Genomic DNA, 17,538 nt, shown 5'->3' with positions numbered 1-17,538 from the left:
GAAAGTATTTATTTTTTCATGTTGCAAACAAATGGCACATCATACAGTATGTACAGACATAACGGCTCTCCCAAAATCTGCACGTCACATGTTCACATAACAAACAATAGCTACATTACACACTATGTACAGTAAACACGCACCTCTTCTGTACATCCACATGACGAGCTGAGGACTACCAGAGAAGTAAAGGAGGATCGGCAGGACTGATTCATGAAACTACTCACAGTCCCGCAGATGAACGGACTTCATCCCCCAGTGACAAGTTTTCTTTTAGAGCGACCAAATTTAGATTCAGATCTTTTTAGTTTTTTTTACAGTTCACATTTTCTAGGTTTCAGTGATGCACTGAAATACTATAACAGAACATAAAACAATACTTTTTAAAGACAAAATACTCTCAATACTGGCATTGTTAGGAGAAAATATCTTTAAATACAGAACAAAAATATAATAACCCACTGCTAAAATCATGACTGAAATGCACAAAATCATGACTAAAATGCACAAATTCACTTATTTAAAAAAAATAACCACATGAAATAAAACCAGAGTTGGACTCAAACATCATGACATATTCATGATTAAAAATGAACCACTTTAAGTGCAGTTGGTTTCCTTTCCATAAAAAAAAAAAAAGATTAACCATAAAACGATAAAATATCACTACTTTTTACTAGACGGATACATCTTCCAATCTAGTTCTCATCTTAAGACATCTACTGGATCCTGTTTTCAAATGTCGGGATTCATTCAAGTATATTTTCTGCGGGCTAAGAAAGTGCTGAGCCAGAGGAATACAGCTGTTGTATCTCAGGCTCTGTTAACTTACAGGTCAGCACTTTTTTTGAGACTGCAATCGATCAGGTCCATCAGGAGCTGAGCTTTAATGCATCGATTAGTTATAGCTCATTAAAATCTGTTCTATTCATCTCGGGGAAAATCCCTTTTAATATTTATCTTAATACCATCAACCTGTAAACTCCATGGCTGTCTTTCTTGCCTGTGTAAATCTTTAGTTTGTTAGCTGCAGGAGAGTATACAACAACTTTAGTTTCTGCTGTTAGCTTCTCACTGGCAGTAATAACGGCCAAAAAGAAAAAATAACAACTATAAGGAATGTGAAACTGTAAGGTTGAGTGCAGCTGAATTTCTCCATCTTGCCCTCGTTTCTCTCTGGGATGGATGGATGTGCAAACACACACGCACGCACACACACACACACACACACACACACACGGAGCATGAACTCCTCTATAGCTGACCCCATGTCTCCGGTGGGGGGAACTGGTCGACCTCTCCGACCTCGTTGCACAGACGGTCACCGAGTGTGAAAGCCAGCTTGTAGCGCAGACGCACCTTCTCCTGTGAGGACACACAAACACACGCAAAGATCTTTCAGCACTATCGGCATTGAAGCTCTTTGTGTATTCATGTCCTTCAGTGTTATTGTGTTGCCTACCCTTGTTGGGTTGGCCAGCAGCATGATCTGGGTGATGGAGGCTGGAGGAAGGATGGGGTTAAACGGAGCCAGTTCTGTTCCCGATGGAGGCAGCAGCTTCACCTTCATTGACTGGTGGAGGATGAAAGGAGTCTGTATGTTTCATGCCTTTATAAAAAGGATGAATTCACATTTTTTCACAAGTTTCTACAAAGCGTTTCCTTGCTGAAGGTGGCAGAGGGACAGTAACACAATAAGTCGAATCACCACTGTGTGAGTCATCACGCGGTTCAACATGAAGCACACGGAGGAACACGGGTCTCTACCTTCGGCACAGCGGCTTGCAGCACCACGTTGTGAACCAGCAGCGGTGCCGTGTTGAGCATGGACACCACCATTACCAACACGTCGGGCCTGCCGGGGGGACAGTCGGATGCAAAGTTGAGGAGCATGCGAACGCCGTCCCTATCATAGGCCGTCACAGGCAGCACTTTACCTAAGGGAGGAACAGGCAGACGTTTATCCAAATCATTTGTCCGTCAACCAGTCTAGCCCATCACCCCTCCCTGCTCTCCCCTGTCCTTACTCGGTCGGATCGCCTCCAGAGGGACGTGCACGTTGCTCAGGGAGTCCATGACTCTGGCCGGGCTGCCATGGAGGGGGAGGTGGCAGGGGGACAGGGAGCGAAACAGCGGGCTGCCCGGGGCGGAGCCCAGGCTCTGGGCCTTGGTGTGGGACAGAGCAGGAGAGCCGGGGAACGTTCCCTGGAGGAAGGAAGGAGAGGAAGGAGCGCCATGCCCAGGCACAAGGGCAGGAGCTGCAGCAGGAAGCCCAAAGCTGCTTCCTCTGGCCGTCATCTGGACGGACAAACTGTAAAATCACATTTGATAGATCGCTATGAGACCTTTACGTGCAAAATAACTCCTCAAAGCTGTCAAAATGTCTTCAAACAAGGGCATAAAAAGAGACAATTATGTGGGACAATTCCGTGTTTACTCTTATTCAAACTGTTAGAAAGAACTGCCGCTGTGCATGACTGTGTACCTCTTGTGATCGGAAAAGCCCATCATAGCCAGGTCTTGCAGGTCCTGGAGGCTGTGTGTGGCAGCAGCTGGTTCAGCCGGAGCCACAGCTGGAGCTGAACGAGCTACACTGCCAAACATATCCACACCTGCAGCTGGAGCCTGCAGAGGAGAGGAGGAGACCAAAGATAAACCTGCTAGACATTAACTAACACGCTGTGGTTTAGTTCAACAGAGCGCTTTAGATGTACCTGTAGGGAAGTCCACTGATTGGACAAGTCATTCAACTTGGGTTTTGTTTGGCTGATCAGAGAGCTAGGGGGCTCGTTCAGTCCTGGAAGAAGATAGATTAGCATCGTCAAAAGAGAGAAAGTCTTTTGTCTTTATTACCGTTATGTATTTTATCTGAGAGTCCAGCTTCTTTTCTGTACTCTCACATCTCTTCACATGAAAGCAATAGTTGGATTTCTGGCGGCCAGTTAGATGTCAGGTGAGAAGGTTGATTTAACTCAGTTAGTCACATTGCTACCTAGAGACAGCAGCTCGTCATCGAGGAGAGAGAGGGCGGTGGTGGCCTCGTCGAGGGGCGGGTGACTCGGGCTGCTGCTCTGACTGCCGTGGGAGCCGGCTAGGCGTTTGGGAGGAGGGGGCAGGACGGGGATGGGAGAAGCCGTGAGTTCGGTGGAGACGAGACTCGGAGACTGGAAGGGAGCGGCGGCGGCGGCGGGCTGAGGGGGACTTGGAGTGTCGAGGCCGGCGAGATCGATCAGTGTGTCTGTGCTCTCTGTTGAGGGAAGGTGGTACACAACAGCAGGACATCCGGAGCATGAAGCAATCACGTGTATTTATGTAAAATGGAAGAATAAACGTGGGCATATCTATAAGACGTCCCTCACCGCTCTCACCGTGGCCCGCAGTGGATCGAGGCTCCTCGCTGTCGCCGTTGATGGGCTGCCCCTCGACAATCTTCTTGTAGGCGTTGATGACCCTGGAGAGGTCATCGCTGGCCTGCAAGATGTCACCTGAGGAGTCAAAGGTTACAGATATTTACACACAATGAAATGGTCGAGAATGGGCTTCTTCAGTTAAAGACATCAAGCAAACAAGCAAACCTAAACTGGTGTCATTGTCCTCCGTGTCAGTGGCCATTTTGAAAGCTGCACGTCTCAGCTTGTCGCATCGCTCGTAGAGTTCCTGGGAGAAAAATACAAAAGGTGGTGCTGGACAGTTTACTAATCACCTGTGGTGTATTTTAATAATGCAAACATATGAAATTACTTTACGTGATCAAATGATCATGAACTACTGGAACAGTCTTCCTCTCAAATTAGGAAAGAGCACTCTCCTAGTTCACTTTAAAAAAAGAGTACATTAATAAAGTATAAAAGTATTTCTACATCTTGAAAAAATGTGTTTTCCCTGTTTACTGTCAGAGGGAAATATTACAGTTTCTTCCTTGATTCAACTTCACCATTTTATACGTGTGTGTGTGAGTACACGGACACTCACCTTAATGATATCCTTGTCTGAGTTGGAGGATCTGTCTTTATTGTAGTGGGACAGCATCTCCGTCAGCAGCTTGACGTTGATGTTCACCTCATCCAGCGTGTGGATGCGCTTTGTTACCTTATGCACTCGAGCCTCATCCTAACAAAAAGACACAATGTTACTGTTTACCACATCACATACAACACATATGACATCATATTAAATAGATTGACTCCAAATGTATTAGGTTACTTGAATGAGCAGCAAGCAATGGGAGGATCTTACCTCTTTCACCATATTTTTGATTAATCTGTTGGCTTCCTGGAGGTCCTCTGGATTTTTACTCCGGAGAAGCTCAGCAAGCAGCTAAACACACACAAACACACACACACTCAACATATCTTTTACAAATAAAGACCCCTGGTTTCACAGAAAACAAATCATTCTGCTCATCTTTTTGGTGATGATGCCCTTCATTTTTTGGGAAGGTAAAAAAGACAAATTATTCAGAGAGGAGCGTTGTTTCCTTTGCCTGTTTTACCGAGCAGCCTGTATGAATCACAACATCAACTTCATATTCATACATAGAAGAAATATGACTCTCGAGGTCCATACGCAGGAATACACAAATAAACAAAAAACAAGGACAACAAAGCAGAACAACGGTAAGCATAAACATGTAACTACTATGTGTATTAATATAAATCTATACAAAAGTATACATATGAACATAAAACACAATAATAGTGCAACATTACAGAACAGATGTCGTTCTCTCACCTTGCCCATGTCCTCGTTGTCAAACACCGGATGTTTCGGTCGAGTCGGAGGAGACGGGATCAGAGTCCTGTCCAGCGGTAACTCGGGGTCATGCGTCACGAGGCCTGGTGAGGAGAGCGAGGACAATAAGGTGTCTTTTCTTGTGCATTGCGTTCACTGTGTGACTGATCTCAACTCACCCTGCCTTCTCAGCGTCTGGTAGGCTTCGCCGATCTTGGTTTCATTTGGAAAAGCCACCGTCCAGCTGTACAGCATCTCTACAATCTTCAGCTTCACCTTCTCAGGTGCACTGTCCCCCATGTACTGAAAAACCAGGGCGGATGTTTGTTTAAAAGAGGCTAAATGGTCTGAACACACAGTCAGCATGCTTTTCAAATAAACCTATTTGGAGACTGCTTACCTTCGGAGACACAACTTTAATCAGCTCATTCAAAAATCTGTACTTTCCGACTTCATTGTGAAACCTCCTCCCGCAGTTCTTCATACATGCCTCCAACACCTGCACACAATGTCGTTAACATTAAGCCAGCTTTGAGGGTGGGAAAAAAGGTGCTTGTTGATATGAAGGTGAATTATGTCTTACTGTTAGAGCCTGAAGAGCCTCCCATTCCTGTGGTGAGTGTATTTTGTGGACGAGCAGAGTCACAGCTATCTGCGGACTGCAGGAAGAGATTCTAGATGAGAGACTTAGTGACTTAAAAAAATGGTTTGCAAATATATATCCCAGACATACCCTTCCAGCTCCTTGTTGATCTGATCACAGAAGCCTATGATGTACTCCCAGTCCTCTTGTCTGTTTGTCGGATGCGTGGCTTTATCTGTGAGAGAAAGACGTGGAAACTAACTTACAGTAACTGGTGTGTTTAAGATAAAATAAGATACTCCTTTATTAGTCCTTCAGTGAGGAAACTACAGGATTACAGTAGCACTGCTTACAAGTAACAAGTAATAAGATGAAGAAACAAGTAGTAGAACGGTAATAAACAGATTAAAGACCACATATGTATGCACATAACAGCCCACTTTGAATATGGCTCAAGGAGAGCATTGTAAACGTAACAACGCTGCAATTCATCCTCCTTCCTTCTTGTATTGACTGATGCCCATTGTGCTGCTCATTCAGACGAGTCTGTTTGCTGAGCAGCAAACAGCTGCACGTATGTAGCTGTGCTGGGTGACAACTGTCTGCAGAGCTTCTCTAAGCAATCACTGCGCACACACTGAGCTGCCACTGGTAAACGTGACCCCACACAGTGTTTAATAAGCCTCTCCACCCATCCGGCCAATGATGCAGCCAGTTGTCTGTCAGCAGGACCCTCTCGCAGCTCCCTCCAGCAGCTGGAAGCGGCTATCAACTTCCCGACTAACAGCTTTGACGTTACTGCCTCGCATCCAGCTATTTACGCACACAATTTAATTCATAAAATGAGGTTAATCACTCACTGAGCCAGGATTCAAGCGACTCCCCTTCCTGGTACGCCATAGCACTAACAACATTGCGTGATGTCACCGCCAGCGTGTGCGCGAGAGTCCAAAATTATTGCTGAGAATGATTGAGAAATACAGATAAAATAGTATGTGCCATTGTAAAAATACAAAAATATCACGTCGGTGTTACATTTTAAATCTGCCGAATGAAACGCTGATTTTGAATTAAACTTGTCTTTTCTGAAGGCATCTGCAGGACGTACTAACCTGGGGTCCTAACTGACACTCACGTTTTCAAGATGGCTGCTTCCATCACAGGATTACTTAAACCTTGGACACCAAGGTAATTCTCATTTTATAAAGACACGAACACATTAACAGGTTGTGTTCGCTATCTGTTTTATAGTGTTGTGCTACGGGCGAAATTTCACTGCAATCCAGGATCGGAGCAATGTAAATTATGCGTTTGCGCTAATATCTGGCAACGCGAATGTTGCTTCATGTTTTTTTTTTGCTTCTTATACGTCTAAATGCTTTTATGCATTTTTTTTTATCCTCTTGTGAACCACGTTGAGCTGCATTTTGTAAATTAAAGGTGCTATATAGATCAAATGTATTTTAAGTTTATTATCAATTTGCTACTGTAATTAGTGTAAAGCTTTTTTAAGCAGTCAACGGATAACTTCCACCAAAGTGACCAAAATATAATGTATGGTTCATTTAATCCTTCAATGTATTGCACGTTGCAAGATTCTGACAGGACGGATTCAACTGTGTTTGACCAATGAAGTTTTGTTTCAACCTAAAGCATTCCTGACACAGGTGAAATCTAAAAAACTCTTTTTTTTAAAATATATGACTAACTTTTTTTTATTTTAAATGAATGCCCAGATACTTTTTAATGAATACACTATTTTGGTTTTGGTCTACTACTTTTGAAATGGATCTCCCGTCCTCACACACACACATAAACCCTTTTGAGTAATTTTTTAAACGTCGCTCTCTCGCATCCTTTGTTTGCAGAGTGTTTATGGTGAGATGGAGCAGATACAACCCATACTATCTGGAGCCAGAGGTCAGGAAGGAGGCCTACAGCACACCGGAGACGGAGCTGAGTGCCGAGGATAAGGCGCAGCGGGAGCTCAAAGCGGTCCGACCCATCAAGGCAGCAACCAGTGGAGTCAGCAGCTCTGTTTTCAGTGACCCAGTCCTCAGGTACAACGACATCCCAACTCTCTGTAGGAGGGCGTCACGTCTTCAGTCAAAGCTTTGTGACATAATGCTCCTCTTTGCTTTTCAGCAAATTTATCAACATGATGATGACTGACGGGAACAAGATTTTGGCCAGAGAGATCATGACAGACGTAAGCGAGCAAACAGTCTCAAAGATTTGCTGTGTCTAATAGTATACAAGTTACCAAAAGCGCTCTCTCTCTCTCCCTCTCTGCTTCCAGACGTTGGAGAGCATGAAGAGGAAACAGGTTGAGAAATACCACAAAGCTCCAGAAGGGAAGAAGGAGGAGATAGAGTGTAACCCCTACGCCATTTTCCACCAGGCTATAGAGAACTGCAAGCCTGACGTTGGGCTGGCTAGTATCCAGAAAGGTGGAAAGTACTACCAGGTGAGTGGTGGGGCCGATCGATGCATGCTTTGATCCGAGGGAGTAAACAAAGTCTAATTATATTCCGTTTTCTCCCTCGTCTCCACCCAGGTGCCCATCCCTCTTACAGACAACCGCCGTCGTTACCTCGCCATGAAATGGATGATCACCGAGTGCCGGGAAAACAAACATCGACGCATGCACATGTATGAAAAGCTTTCCCAGGAACTGCTGGCAGCATCTGTGAAGGACGGCAACGTTATCAAGAAGAAGTTTGAGCTACACAAGATGGCCGAATCCAACCGAGCCTACGCTCACTACCGCTGGTGGTAGAATTAAACAATAAGACTCAAAAGACATTTAGTGACCCATTTTGCTCCTCAAAGCGTTTCTGTAAATAACGAACTCCATGAAAATCCTTTGTTGGAAGGACGACAGTGATATACAAAGGGTGACCTGGACTGCCATCACTTTTTGTAATGAGAAACTGCATTGTGTACTACACAGATGTGCTTAACTGTCTTGATAATAAACACACAATTAAGGAAAAACTTCCAAGATTTATTAGAACAAATACATTTGTATTCAATGTACAACCCAATCATAAAAAATGGAATTGAGAAATGTAAAAATGTTACAACAGTGTAATAAAATATATGAACGAATATTGCAGTCAGCACTGCGCCCCGTCATTAAGGGACTAATTTAACCTTTAGGGTCAGTTTCACACATCTTTGAACACCTTTGCTTTATCAACTTGGTCTGAAGGAGGTGAAAAATATTTAACTGAAATCGCCAATGAACTAGAAAAAGGTACCAGGGGGAATATAATGCAACGTTTCTTTATCTTGGCAATGGCTGACTTTTATTTGAATAATTTTCTAACATTGAGGTTAGTCTGTCTGCCACATTTATTTTAACATTTAACTATATACATATAATTACAGATACAGTGAAACGGAGCTCAGCTACATAATAGTGTAACCAGTGCTGGTGGTGCTGAAAATGACTTCTCTCCTGGTTTTATACTTATAACCAACCTGCGTATTCCTTAAGGGAAAATAATTAAACATTTATCCAGCAGGGTTGCACATTTACTGAAGAAAAATTGAGGTAAATATTGTACTTTTTACTGCACAAGATTTATTTGATAATTTTAGTTCCTAGATATTTTTCAGATTCAGATAAACTATACAAGATATGATGAACAAATAAATTGTTTGATTAAGACATAATGCTGTTATATTGGCACGAGTTGTTTGAAAATTAAACTTGTGAATCCAGTAATGTGTTGGATACCTGTACAAACAAGTTAGAATATTAACTGTAACTAAGCTCCTTGTTTATTATGTATTAGTTGAGCCGTAACAAAAAATTAAAAAAATAAAGATCCCCGACTGAAGACATCACTTTATGTCATTAAAACCGCCTCACAAAACAAATGTAACTAATCAGTAACACAGGACTCCTACATGACAAATGAGGCAGAAAATTCCTTGAAACAGCAATTCAAATCTTTTGAGAAAGGTCAATTCCACAAAAAAAGTCAACTCAATTATTAAAATATAGATTTTCAATTAAATTTGGTCACACAACAATAAAAAGTAAATTAAAGACCAAATCAGCGTGTATCTTACTGGAAGGTCTGTTCCAAGTCCTCTGGATTTGGTAAAAAATAGGTTGGACTTCTTCAAAACAGGAACGCCCGCAAGATCAATACAGAATAAATAAAAACATATTCAGCTACTTTCAAACCAAGTGTACCTGAATGTGCCTAAACCTCGATAACTTAACTTCAACGCCTTGTGAACTTATTGCACATTCAACATCCACGGCACCATGTCTGTCTCAACGTGGAAACAATTCAGCCAAATCAAAAAGTGTTTTTACAGTTTTTGAACCACCATCTTCTCAAATCCCTCCTTTCCTGGAAGATGTTGACATCCTTCAGAAATTTGCTGGTTGTATAATCAGAAGAGACTAAAGAGAGGTATCCAAGACCCTTGAAGTTTGGCTAACGCAACTGCAGAAGCAGCTGCTCTATCCACACGACAATCTTAGTCAGCGATTTCGCTGTAGTAGTACTTGTGAGCCGTGCCGCTGAGCAACCAGCCTCCGGCTCTGAACTCCAGGATCTCCAGCAGCAGAAGCCGGGCCATCGAGCTCAGGCCCTCCTGGAGCAGAAAGCCGTCCCGCAACAGGAAGAACAGCTCGTCCATCCGCGGGCTGTTCACCTTCTCCAGCTGCTCTCCGATGCGATGCAGCTGCAGCACCAGACAGTCCACCTGCAGAGGGAGGTGGAGGGCATGTCAGTGACTTGTGGGTAAATAATGACGCCCTTGTCAAGTTTGGTTTCCTTACATGTTCTTGTGTCTGATTAAAAAAAAAACAATCTCTGAATCAAAAGGAATGTATAACAATATTCAATTTAACTTTGATTGTATTGAAAAAAAGTAGGGATAAAATTTTGCATGACAGATCGATGGAGTTTCATTACAATAAGGAAATGGCCTCAGACACTGTCGAAATCATTTGTGAATAAAACACATTGCACTAGAGAAGAGTTGTGCATGTGTTTTAGCTTTAATGGACACAACGTTCTGCACCTCAGTTTAAATTATTTCTCAAAGTTAAACATGAGAGACATATTGCTACCACTGCCTGTGACCCAAGATTTGTCATAAGAAATCAGAATTTCTCCTAAATATTTGTTGCACAATGTCACAGATTTGCTCCGGGAATGTGACAAGAAGGGAGTCCATATAAGGTGAAACTTAAAACCAACCCAATTTATGTTAATAAGGACAATTCAACAATGAAATCAGCAATATCACAAAAGACAATGAGGCAGAGGGACTATCAACCGGGCTTCATAGCTCTCGACTCCAGGTGAGCCTCATCAAGCTAACGGCCTGCCCCTGTCGGCCAGCACAGCCTCCTCGACGCTGGGAGATAACATTACCACTAGTTAGATAACATTTACTGCCAACCTGATGACACTATTAGATAACACACTTGTTTCCTTGTTTCCTTTAACAAAGTCGTGATTAGCTTTTGGCTGGATTTAACCTGTCCAAATGGGTTTGAATCCCAACCGATGCTCCCATCAGTCAGAACTGGCTCAGGGAATGTGAAAAGGAGACTATGCACTTAATAACCAACAGAATTTATTAAACTACAGTTAACTCAAATGAATGGAATGTATAGATAACTCAACAGCAGTATCAACAATGCATGGATGTGTGGCATGTGGAGGTTTTGAAGGCGCAAAAACAAACGACAGCGAGGTTAGGGTGAATGTCAACCGTGTAATGGGCGATCACAAGGCCAGTTCATTGCTTAACGGCCCAGGTGAGCCTAATCAAGCTAACGACCTTCCCATGTCAGCCTGCTGAGGTTGACCAGGACAAAGCTTAAACACCGGGAGGGTGTGAAAAACAATTAAATGACATGCAGGATATCCATCATCATACCAAAAGTTTACTGAGAAAAAATATGTTACATCTAAACTAATAAACTGAACAAGAGAAGACAAAATAACTAACATTCTTTCTCACCTCCTCTTCATTCATTAGAGCATCTGGTTTGGCTAGCCGGATCAGGCAGTCATACACAGGATGGACCAGCGCCACCATTGGCATGTTATTCACCTAAATGTCAAGAAAAAAAACATAGATACTGCTTACAGCAGCTGAATGTCAAAGTTAAAGACTAAAACGTTCATAGCTGTGTTGTGTCAGTAATTTAACTTCCCTTTCAACTGAAGTGAAAAATGAGCACTGACTCACCCCAAGAGAGTTGACCTGTGCAAAACAACAATGGCCATTATCAAGGTTGAAACCAGAGTCACTGTGAGAGTGAACTGGGGCCACACCACTGACATATTTAACACTTACATTACCACACAACAAGAGGTGTTTTTACTTTGATCCAGAGTCATTAAGCAATGCCACTCTGTATTATTGATGAAGACAACAAGCTAACTTGATTGAGTTTAAACACATCTTAAGGGGAAGTGACAATCACTTACTTTGAGGTAGTCGAAGACGTTACAGATGAATGTGACGTAGCACACCCACTCCTGCAGAGAGCGCCCCCTCATCTCCTCGCGGTTCTTGAACTCCTGCTGGAGGCGGTTCAACATGTTCCTCCTGAACACACTTCCATTGTTCTGCTTGGCCTCGGCCTGCACGATGAGACCAAGATAGAAGGTGGAGTATGGACAAAAAGTTAGGAAACACAGCGATGTAAGTAAGCTGGCTTAAGAGCCTCCTGTTGCTTGAGTGTAAACTACCAGTTAAGCATTAATAAGGGAATTGGATTAAGAAATTGGTTAACAGACTTAAGGAGATGTTCAAGTTCTGCTCTGGTTTCTTCAATCCCTTGTTCTCAGGGGTTCTCAGGTGTCTTGATTAAAGAAACTAACGTAGACGACAAATACTGTCAAACTGTGTGGAGGTAAATGAAGTAACAAAAACAGCATGGACCTGCACGATGGTGTAGCAAATTCGTCCGGCCTCTTTGCTGAAAACCTGGTCCTTTAAAGACTGATCTACGATGACATTGGATACCTTCACCAGGTTCACTGAACTTGGATCTGAAAGAAACAAAACTGCATTTACACAAATGCTGATTATTTACCACACAGAGGATGCTGACTGCAGGAAACCTTAAAAAAAATATTAAAATTGTTTGCAACATTGACCTGATGGTGAAATTCTAAGTAATAAGAAGACAGTAACATGCTCACCTTTCAAGGCTGTTTTCAGCAACATCTGCGTGTCCAGGTCGAATGACTGGATCTTGTAGTCATCAGTAGGGTTTTCCATCACAGATGGTATTGCACCCAAATAACACCCAAGAGCAGTCACGCTGTAAAGATCAGACAATTTGTTTACTGCATTTTAGAGGGTTTAAACTATAACTGGTGTGTTAAAACTAAATGCAACTCTACGCACACCGTGAGGGTTTGCTTCAAGCCAGGGCACGAAATACATCAACGTTACAGACAGACAGCAGAACAATGTGTGGCAACAATAACAAAATTGTGCACTGTCATCAAACTGACTGCTGCCTGCAGCTCATTCACTGAGGGATAGGAGGGATTACACAGGCCAACTGGGGTCACCCGAGAGGTCACCGTCCCAGTACCACAAATACACAGATTGAATACATTGTAGTTTTTTTGTTTTTTGTTTTACATTGGGAGCCATTTATACAATTAACCACAAGCCAATCACATGTAACTTACACTCACGTGACATGATTCCGGCTACACGTCAAGGTGTGTAACGTGAACGTTATTTTGGTATAACCGGGCAAATGTAGTGTGAGTCAGCCAGTAGGTCAACACACTACTTCACTAGCTGGCGTCAACTGATATACTCTAACGTTGTGTAGCTCGTGTGCTTCTGCTCAATAGGAGAAACCTAACGTTGCCGTTGTCGTTGAGACGAGTTAACGTCAAGTTTTTTTTATCGAACCTACATGTGTTAGTTACGTTACAGCCCCCGCCCAAAACAATGAAACGGAGTAACGTTAGGTAATGTCACGTAAAGAGTCAACCGAAAAGCCAAAGCCAGTTACTTACATTTCGAAAATAATGTGCGAAAAATTCCCTATATTCACTCCACTTCTTTACACCTAGACTGGTCATCCCACTTGGGTGGATGTAAGCGGACGTTAGCCTTTCAAAGCTGAGGCATTGAGGCAAGATGGATCCCTGCCTCTCTTCTAAAATAACGTAACGACGAAGGAAAAGAGGGCTATTTGCATTTGGATCAGCAGTAAAGTCCCTATTATCGTAGTCACGGGGCTACTCAACACTTTTACTAACATTTTAAACTTTATCTTTTTATTTTATCATCACACACGGTATTTATGTAATCCCAGAGCTGTATTAAGAGATGCAAAATAAATGGAGATAACGTGACTTTCCTTAAACGGCTCTGGATAATCCTATTGCGTCTGCTTGTTATTCTTCTTCTTTTTACTATTTTGGCTGACTACAATCCAACGTTTAAGGTGCAGAACGCCACCTGTTGTACCGGAGTGTGTAACATCATTACTTCTATATAATTATAAATAATTACATTAAATGAATAAACAATATAAATAATGTTCATGAATTATAGGAAGTTGCAAACAAAAATTGCAAGTTGCAAAGAAAACTTTTTTTTAATTGAATCAGAATAAATTCATTTAAATCCATTTATGAAGATTCACGAAAATAGGCTTCAAATAACAGTGGATGTATATGGCAATGGTAAGTGCCAGAGATCAATCTGAAAATACAAGTTATCTCGCGGCTGGACGGGGACCAGTTGCATTGATATGTTTTGTCACTTTACACTGTAAATACAATTTCAGCTGTTGTATTTATTAGTAACCTTTAATGAACATTTACATATGCCATAAAGACTATTTGGCAACATTGCACAGTCATATCATCTGCATTTTAGGAATCAAAAGGGTTGTTACTAAATATGTGACGCGTATGTTCATGATACCTGCATTATTTCCGGTGCGTTGAAGCGAGTCAGTGATTGATCTTGTCGTGATATTTCTGCTTTGAAAGGTGGAGTCCGTCTCAGCCGGAAGTGATGCTTACAAATTGTGACGTTCAGTGCATCATCCGTGAGAAGAAACCTGCCTTGTCCCATTATAGTTGGACTGGACGTGTCGGGTTCAGGACTGAAGTTTAATTCATGAAGGACTTTAACTTTAAGGTAAGTGCCTGTTTCCCGCGTCAGAGCTGCTCAAAGGTACCGCCTGATGTTGTTGTTGTTAGCTTAGCTTAGCTAGCCCCAAGGTCCCACTGCATGTCCTCTATCCTATATCTTTACATAACTTTATATGGTATACCATAATATTTATACTATGTTCCCCGCTGCGGGTTGCTAGTCTTCATATATTTTATTGTATTTTGTCTTGACAATGTTATTTTCTCCAGATATTGATGTTTTTACAATAGTTTAGCCTTCTAAAATGCCCATCGAGGAAGATGTGCCACAAACCTCTGCAGACTCAAAAGTACATATGAAGGAATTATGTTGCTAATGGTTTGTTATGCATACGACTTCTGGGTTTACGAGACACCCCATATTACTTCAAGACGGATCGAGAATAGTTCCTTTAATTTCCAAACAGTCTGGAAGTCAATAAAATAAAGTTTTGAATACTTCTGAACACCAGATGTCTGTGTGATGTTAAATGTAAAGCTTTTTGTCCTCTGGAAGGGGGCATTCTGCATCGCAAGTACATTTATTTGTTAATACTGTGTCGTGTGTGGATTTTTACGTACCAAACATATATTTCACCAAACATACATTTCAAGGTGTTGTCAAGTAATTTCATGGCTCACACAGCCTGTTTTCGACCCTAAGTTTGTCAACTTCATAATCCACTTGAATCCACTAACAGAGTATTTCATCATTTCTGCAGTGTTAACAGGAATCAGACCCTGAGGAGACATGGTGGGCTATAACCCCGGGGCTCAGGATGCAGCCCACTCCCCAGAGGAGGCCGCCCTGTCTGGGTCAGTGGCTGGCATGGTCACCCGGGCGCTCATCAGCCCCCTTGATGTGCTTAAAATCAGATTTCAGGTAACGATGTGTGAGACTACTTACTGTGTGTGGGGGTCAGGGGTCACGGCCGCAACGAGGCGCTGACAAAATAAAACTCAAAAGATATTTAAACCAAAGCTAAATACATTGTACCTCTACTTTTGAATTATTAATAATGTATCATCATTGATTTATCAATGTTTTCACACTTCAAGCTGTGAAGTATACTTTATGTTCATGTACAGTACCGGCATACTAAAGTGTATTTGAAACCCCACAAAGTGATAGTAACGTAGATTAAAAGTACATTGGTGTCTCATCAGTTGTTGGCTTGAATCTTTACCCTCTCCGCCTCATTTCAGCAGCTGAACTCTTGTGAGTAATCGTGCTGTTTGCTTCCTGTCTGTTCGTCCGTATTTTTTTTACCCCACAGCTGCAGATTGAGCGTGTGTCTTCACAGATGCCTGAGGGAAAGTACCAGGGGTTATTTCAGGCATCCCGGTGCATTTATTCAGAGGAGGGACTCTCTGCTTTCTGGAAGGGCCACGTCCCTGCTCAGCTCCTCTCCATCTGCTTTGGGGCTGTCCAGGTAGCGCCGGAGACCTTTTCAAACCAACCTGATAACCTGTATCTACATGTTTTAAATAACTGCGTACCTGTGCTTTGCAGTTTGCTAGTTTTGAGTTTCTGACGGAGTTGGTCCACAAGTCAACGCTGTACGACGGCCAGACAGCAGGAGTTCACTTCGTATGTGGCGGCTTGGCTGCGTGCTCGGCGACTGTGGTCTGCCAGCCTCTGGACACACTGCGGACACGTTTTGCAGCTCAAGGACAAACCAAGGTGGAAATTCAAAATGGGCAAACTTTGGCCGGTATTTAACTTAATGAACTCCAAGTCATATGTAACGCTTCTTCCTTCCTCTCAGGTGTACAGGAACCTTCGCCATGCCGTGTCCACAATGTACCGCTCGGAGGGCGTGTTGACATTTTACCGCGGCCTGTGTCCAACGCTGGTGGCGGTGTTTCCATACGCTGGGCTGCAGTTCTTCTTCTACAATGTCTTTAAGAAACTGTTGCCTCCACCACCCAAAGAAACTGGAAACTTAGGAGGTAGAGATGGTGGCACATAAAGCATGTGAATTATTTCCAGCTTGACATTTAATTTCTACATATGCCCCCCCCCCCCCCTCACTCCCAAACACTTTAGGGCACCTGAGAAGCCTGGTTTGTGGCAGTGGAGCTGGAATTATCAGCAAAACAATCACATACCCCTTTGACCTCTTCAAGAAGAGACTGCAGGTGGGAGGCTTTGAGGCAGCCAGAGTTCAGTTTGGACAGGTGAGCTCCTCAGCGACATGTTTCTCATACCTGGGGACACATCTACGTCGCATGTGTCCGTAATATGATCTGTTTCTCGTGTGCAGGTGCGGAGCTACAAAGGCCTGGTGGACTGCATGGTTCAGATAGCCAAGGAGGAGGGCGTCCGAGGCTTTTTCAAAGGCCTCTCTCCCAGCCTTGTGAAGGCTGCAATGTCAACAGGCTTCACCTTCTTTTGGTATGAAGTGTTCCTCAATGGCATGCGTAGCCTCAAGCAGAGACAGAGAACAAATGGCCTCGCCGAAGACCGAGAGGAAACATAGTGAAGGAAAGAAAAGTAATGAAGGCACAATCATGCCCATCAGGAATAAACCCTTCTTTTCTTGCACTTAACACTTTTTTTTTTTATCAACTGGGTCGAATGAGTGGAGGTGTTGGCTGTGTTTACATGGAAGGATCAGAGAATATGACCTAATTTTACTTGTTTTTGTACTGTCGTTCCACCTTGTGTTGTATAAGCAGGGATCTTTTGTATGTATTTAATATCATAGGGTTTTTTAAAAAGGTGCAGATTATTGCTTTTGATCAAACTGAACTTTGCACATTTTATGCTCTGATGTATTCCTAACTTTGCCAATGTTGACTCACATTTTCTGGACATCTAGACATTCAACTGGAAGATGTGTATTCACCAAAATTTGCTGAATTTGTTGTGACAAAAATGTGGAATATTTATTTTATTTTGTACGGCATGCTTTTGACTGTTGGGAAAATATGTGTCAAAAGTGGGTTTGCTGACATGTCTATCCAACACTTTAAGCTTATTATTTTCTAAATAAATGGCGTTTATAAAATTAGCAAGATTCAGTGCTCATGAGTTTGCCACCCTGGTTATTG

At 42.6% G+C, this 17,538-nt stretch overlaps 4 protein-coding genes across 10 annotated transcripts; 2 read left to right on the top strand and 2 right to left on the bottom strand.

The window, feature by feature from the left end:
* Positions 1-7: 7 nt before the first annotated feature.
* On the bottom strand, positions 8-6,347 carry gga3b (golgi associated, gamma adaptin ear containing, ARF binding protein 3b). Of its 2 annotated transcripts, XM_068578139.1 has the most exons (17): positions 6,175-6,347; positions 5,465-5,549; positions 5,315-5,390; positions 5,132-5,230; positions 4,911-5,034; positions 4,732-4,835; positions 4,237-4,317; positions 3,973-4,110; positions 3,576-3,657; positions 3,360-3,485; positions 2,993-3,247; positions 2,715-2,797; positions 2,486-2,625; positions 2,028-2,311; positions 1,768-1,937; positions 1,463-1,573; positions 8-1,365 (listed from the first exon to the last, which is right to left on the bottom strand). In XM_068578139.1, exons 1-17 carry the CDS (start codon positions 6,212-6,214, stop codon positions 1,255-1,257), a joined length of 2,109 nt encoding a protein of 702 aa, XP_068434240.1. In that variant the 5' UTR covers positions 6,215-6,347; the 3' UTR covers positions 8-1,254. The 2 variants fall into 2 exon arrangements, with proteins under 2 accessions (XP_068434240.1, XP_068434239.1); XM_068578138.1 differs by lacking the exons at positions 5,315-5,390; positions 5,465-5,549; positions 6,175-6,347 and having other exon boundaries at positions 3,369-3,485; positions 5,132-5,249.
* Positions 6,348-6,420: 73 nt separating this feature from the next.
* On the top strand, positions 6,421-9,213 carry mrps7 (mitochondrial ribosomal protein S7). Its single transcript, XM_068579160.1, has 5 exons — positions 6,421-6,502; positions 7,183-7,374; positions 7,460-7,523; positions 7,614-7,781; positions 7,872-9,213. Exons 1-5 carry the CDS (start codon positions 6,459-6,461, stop codon positions 8,091-8,093), a joined length of 690 nt encoding a protein of 229 aa, XP_068435261.1. The 5' UTR covers positions 6,421-6,458; the 3' UTR covers positions 8,094-9,213.
* On the bottom strand, positions 8,301-13,652 carry LOC137786988 (MIF4G domain-containing protein B-like). 6 transcript variants are annotated; one of them, XM_068579153.1, is made up of 7 exons: positions 13,351-13,652; positions 12,511-12,632; positions 12,248-12,372; positions 11,791-11,946; positions 11,549-11,563; positions 11,306-11,410; positions 8,301-10,045 (listed from the first exon to the last, which is right to left on the bottom strand). In XM_068579153.1, the coding sequence occupies exons 2-7, from the start codon at positions 12,587-12,589 to the stop codon at positions 9,818-9,820; spliced, it is 708 nt and encodes a 235-aa protein (XP_068435254.1). In that variant the 5' UTR covers positions 12,590-12,632; positions 13,351-13,652; the 3' UTR covers positions 8,301-9,817. The 6 variants fall into 6 exon arrangements, with proteins under 6 accessions (XP_068435254.1, XP_068435256.1, XP_068435257.1 ...); XM_068579155.1 differs by having other exon boundaries at positions 11,318-11,410; positions 13,351-13,647; XM_068579156.1 differs by having other exon boundaries at positions 12,248-12,357; positions 13,351-13,644.
* Positions 13,653-14,331: 679 nt separating this feature from the next.
* slc25a19 (solute carrier family 25 member 19) lies at positions 14,332-17,498 on the top strand. Its single transcript, XM_068578908.1, has 7 exons — positions 14,332-14,488; positions 15,204-15,364; positions 15,759-15,914; positions 15,995-16,165; positions 16,251-16,434; positions 16,532-16,662; positions 16,749-17,498. The coding sequence occupies exons 2-7, from the start codon at positions 15,233-15,235 to the stop codon at positions 16,962-16,964; spliced, it is 990 nt and encodes a 329-aa protein (XP_068435009.1). The 5' UTR covers positions 14,332-14,488; positions 15,204-15,232; the 3' UTR covers positions 16,965-17,498.
* The last annotated feature ends 40 nt before the right edge of the window (positions 17,499-17,538 follow it).

The sequence above is a fragment of the Clinocottus analis genome, unplaced genomic scaffold (assembly GCF_023055335.1).
Source record: "Clinocottus analis isolate CAN_PGR_092001 unplaced genomic scaffold, fCliAna1.0.p SCAF_16, whole genome shotgun sequence".
NCBI classification, from domain to species: Eukaryota; Metazoa; Chordata; class Actinopteri; order Perciformes; family Cottidae; genus Clinocottus; species Clinocottus analis.
Note: the sequence above shows the minus strand (reverse complement) of the source record. Positions and strands in the feature narration are given on the sequence as shown.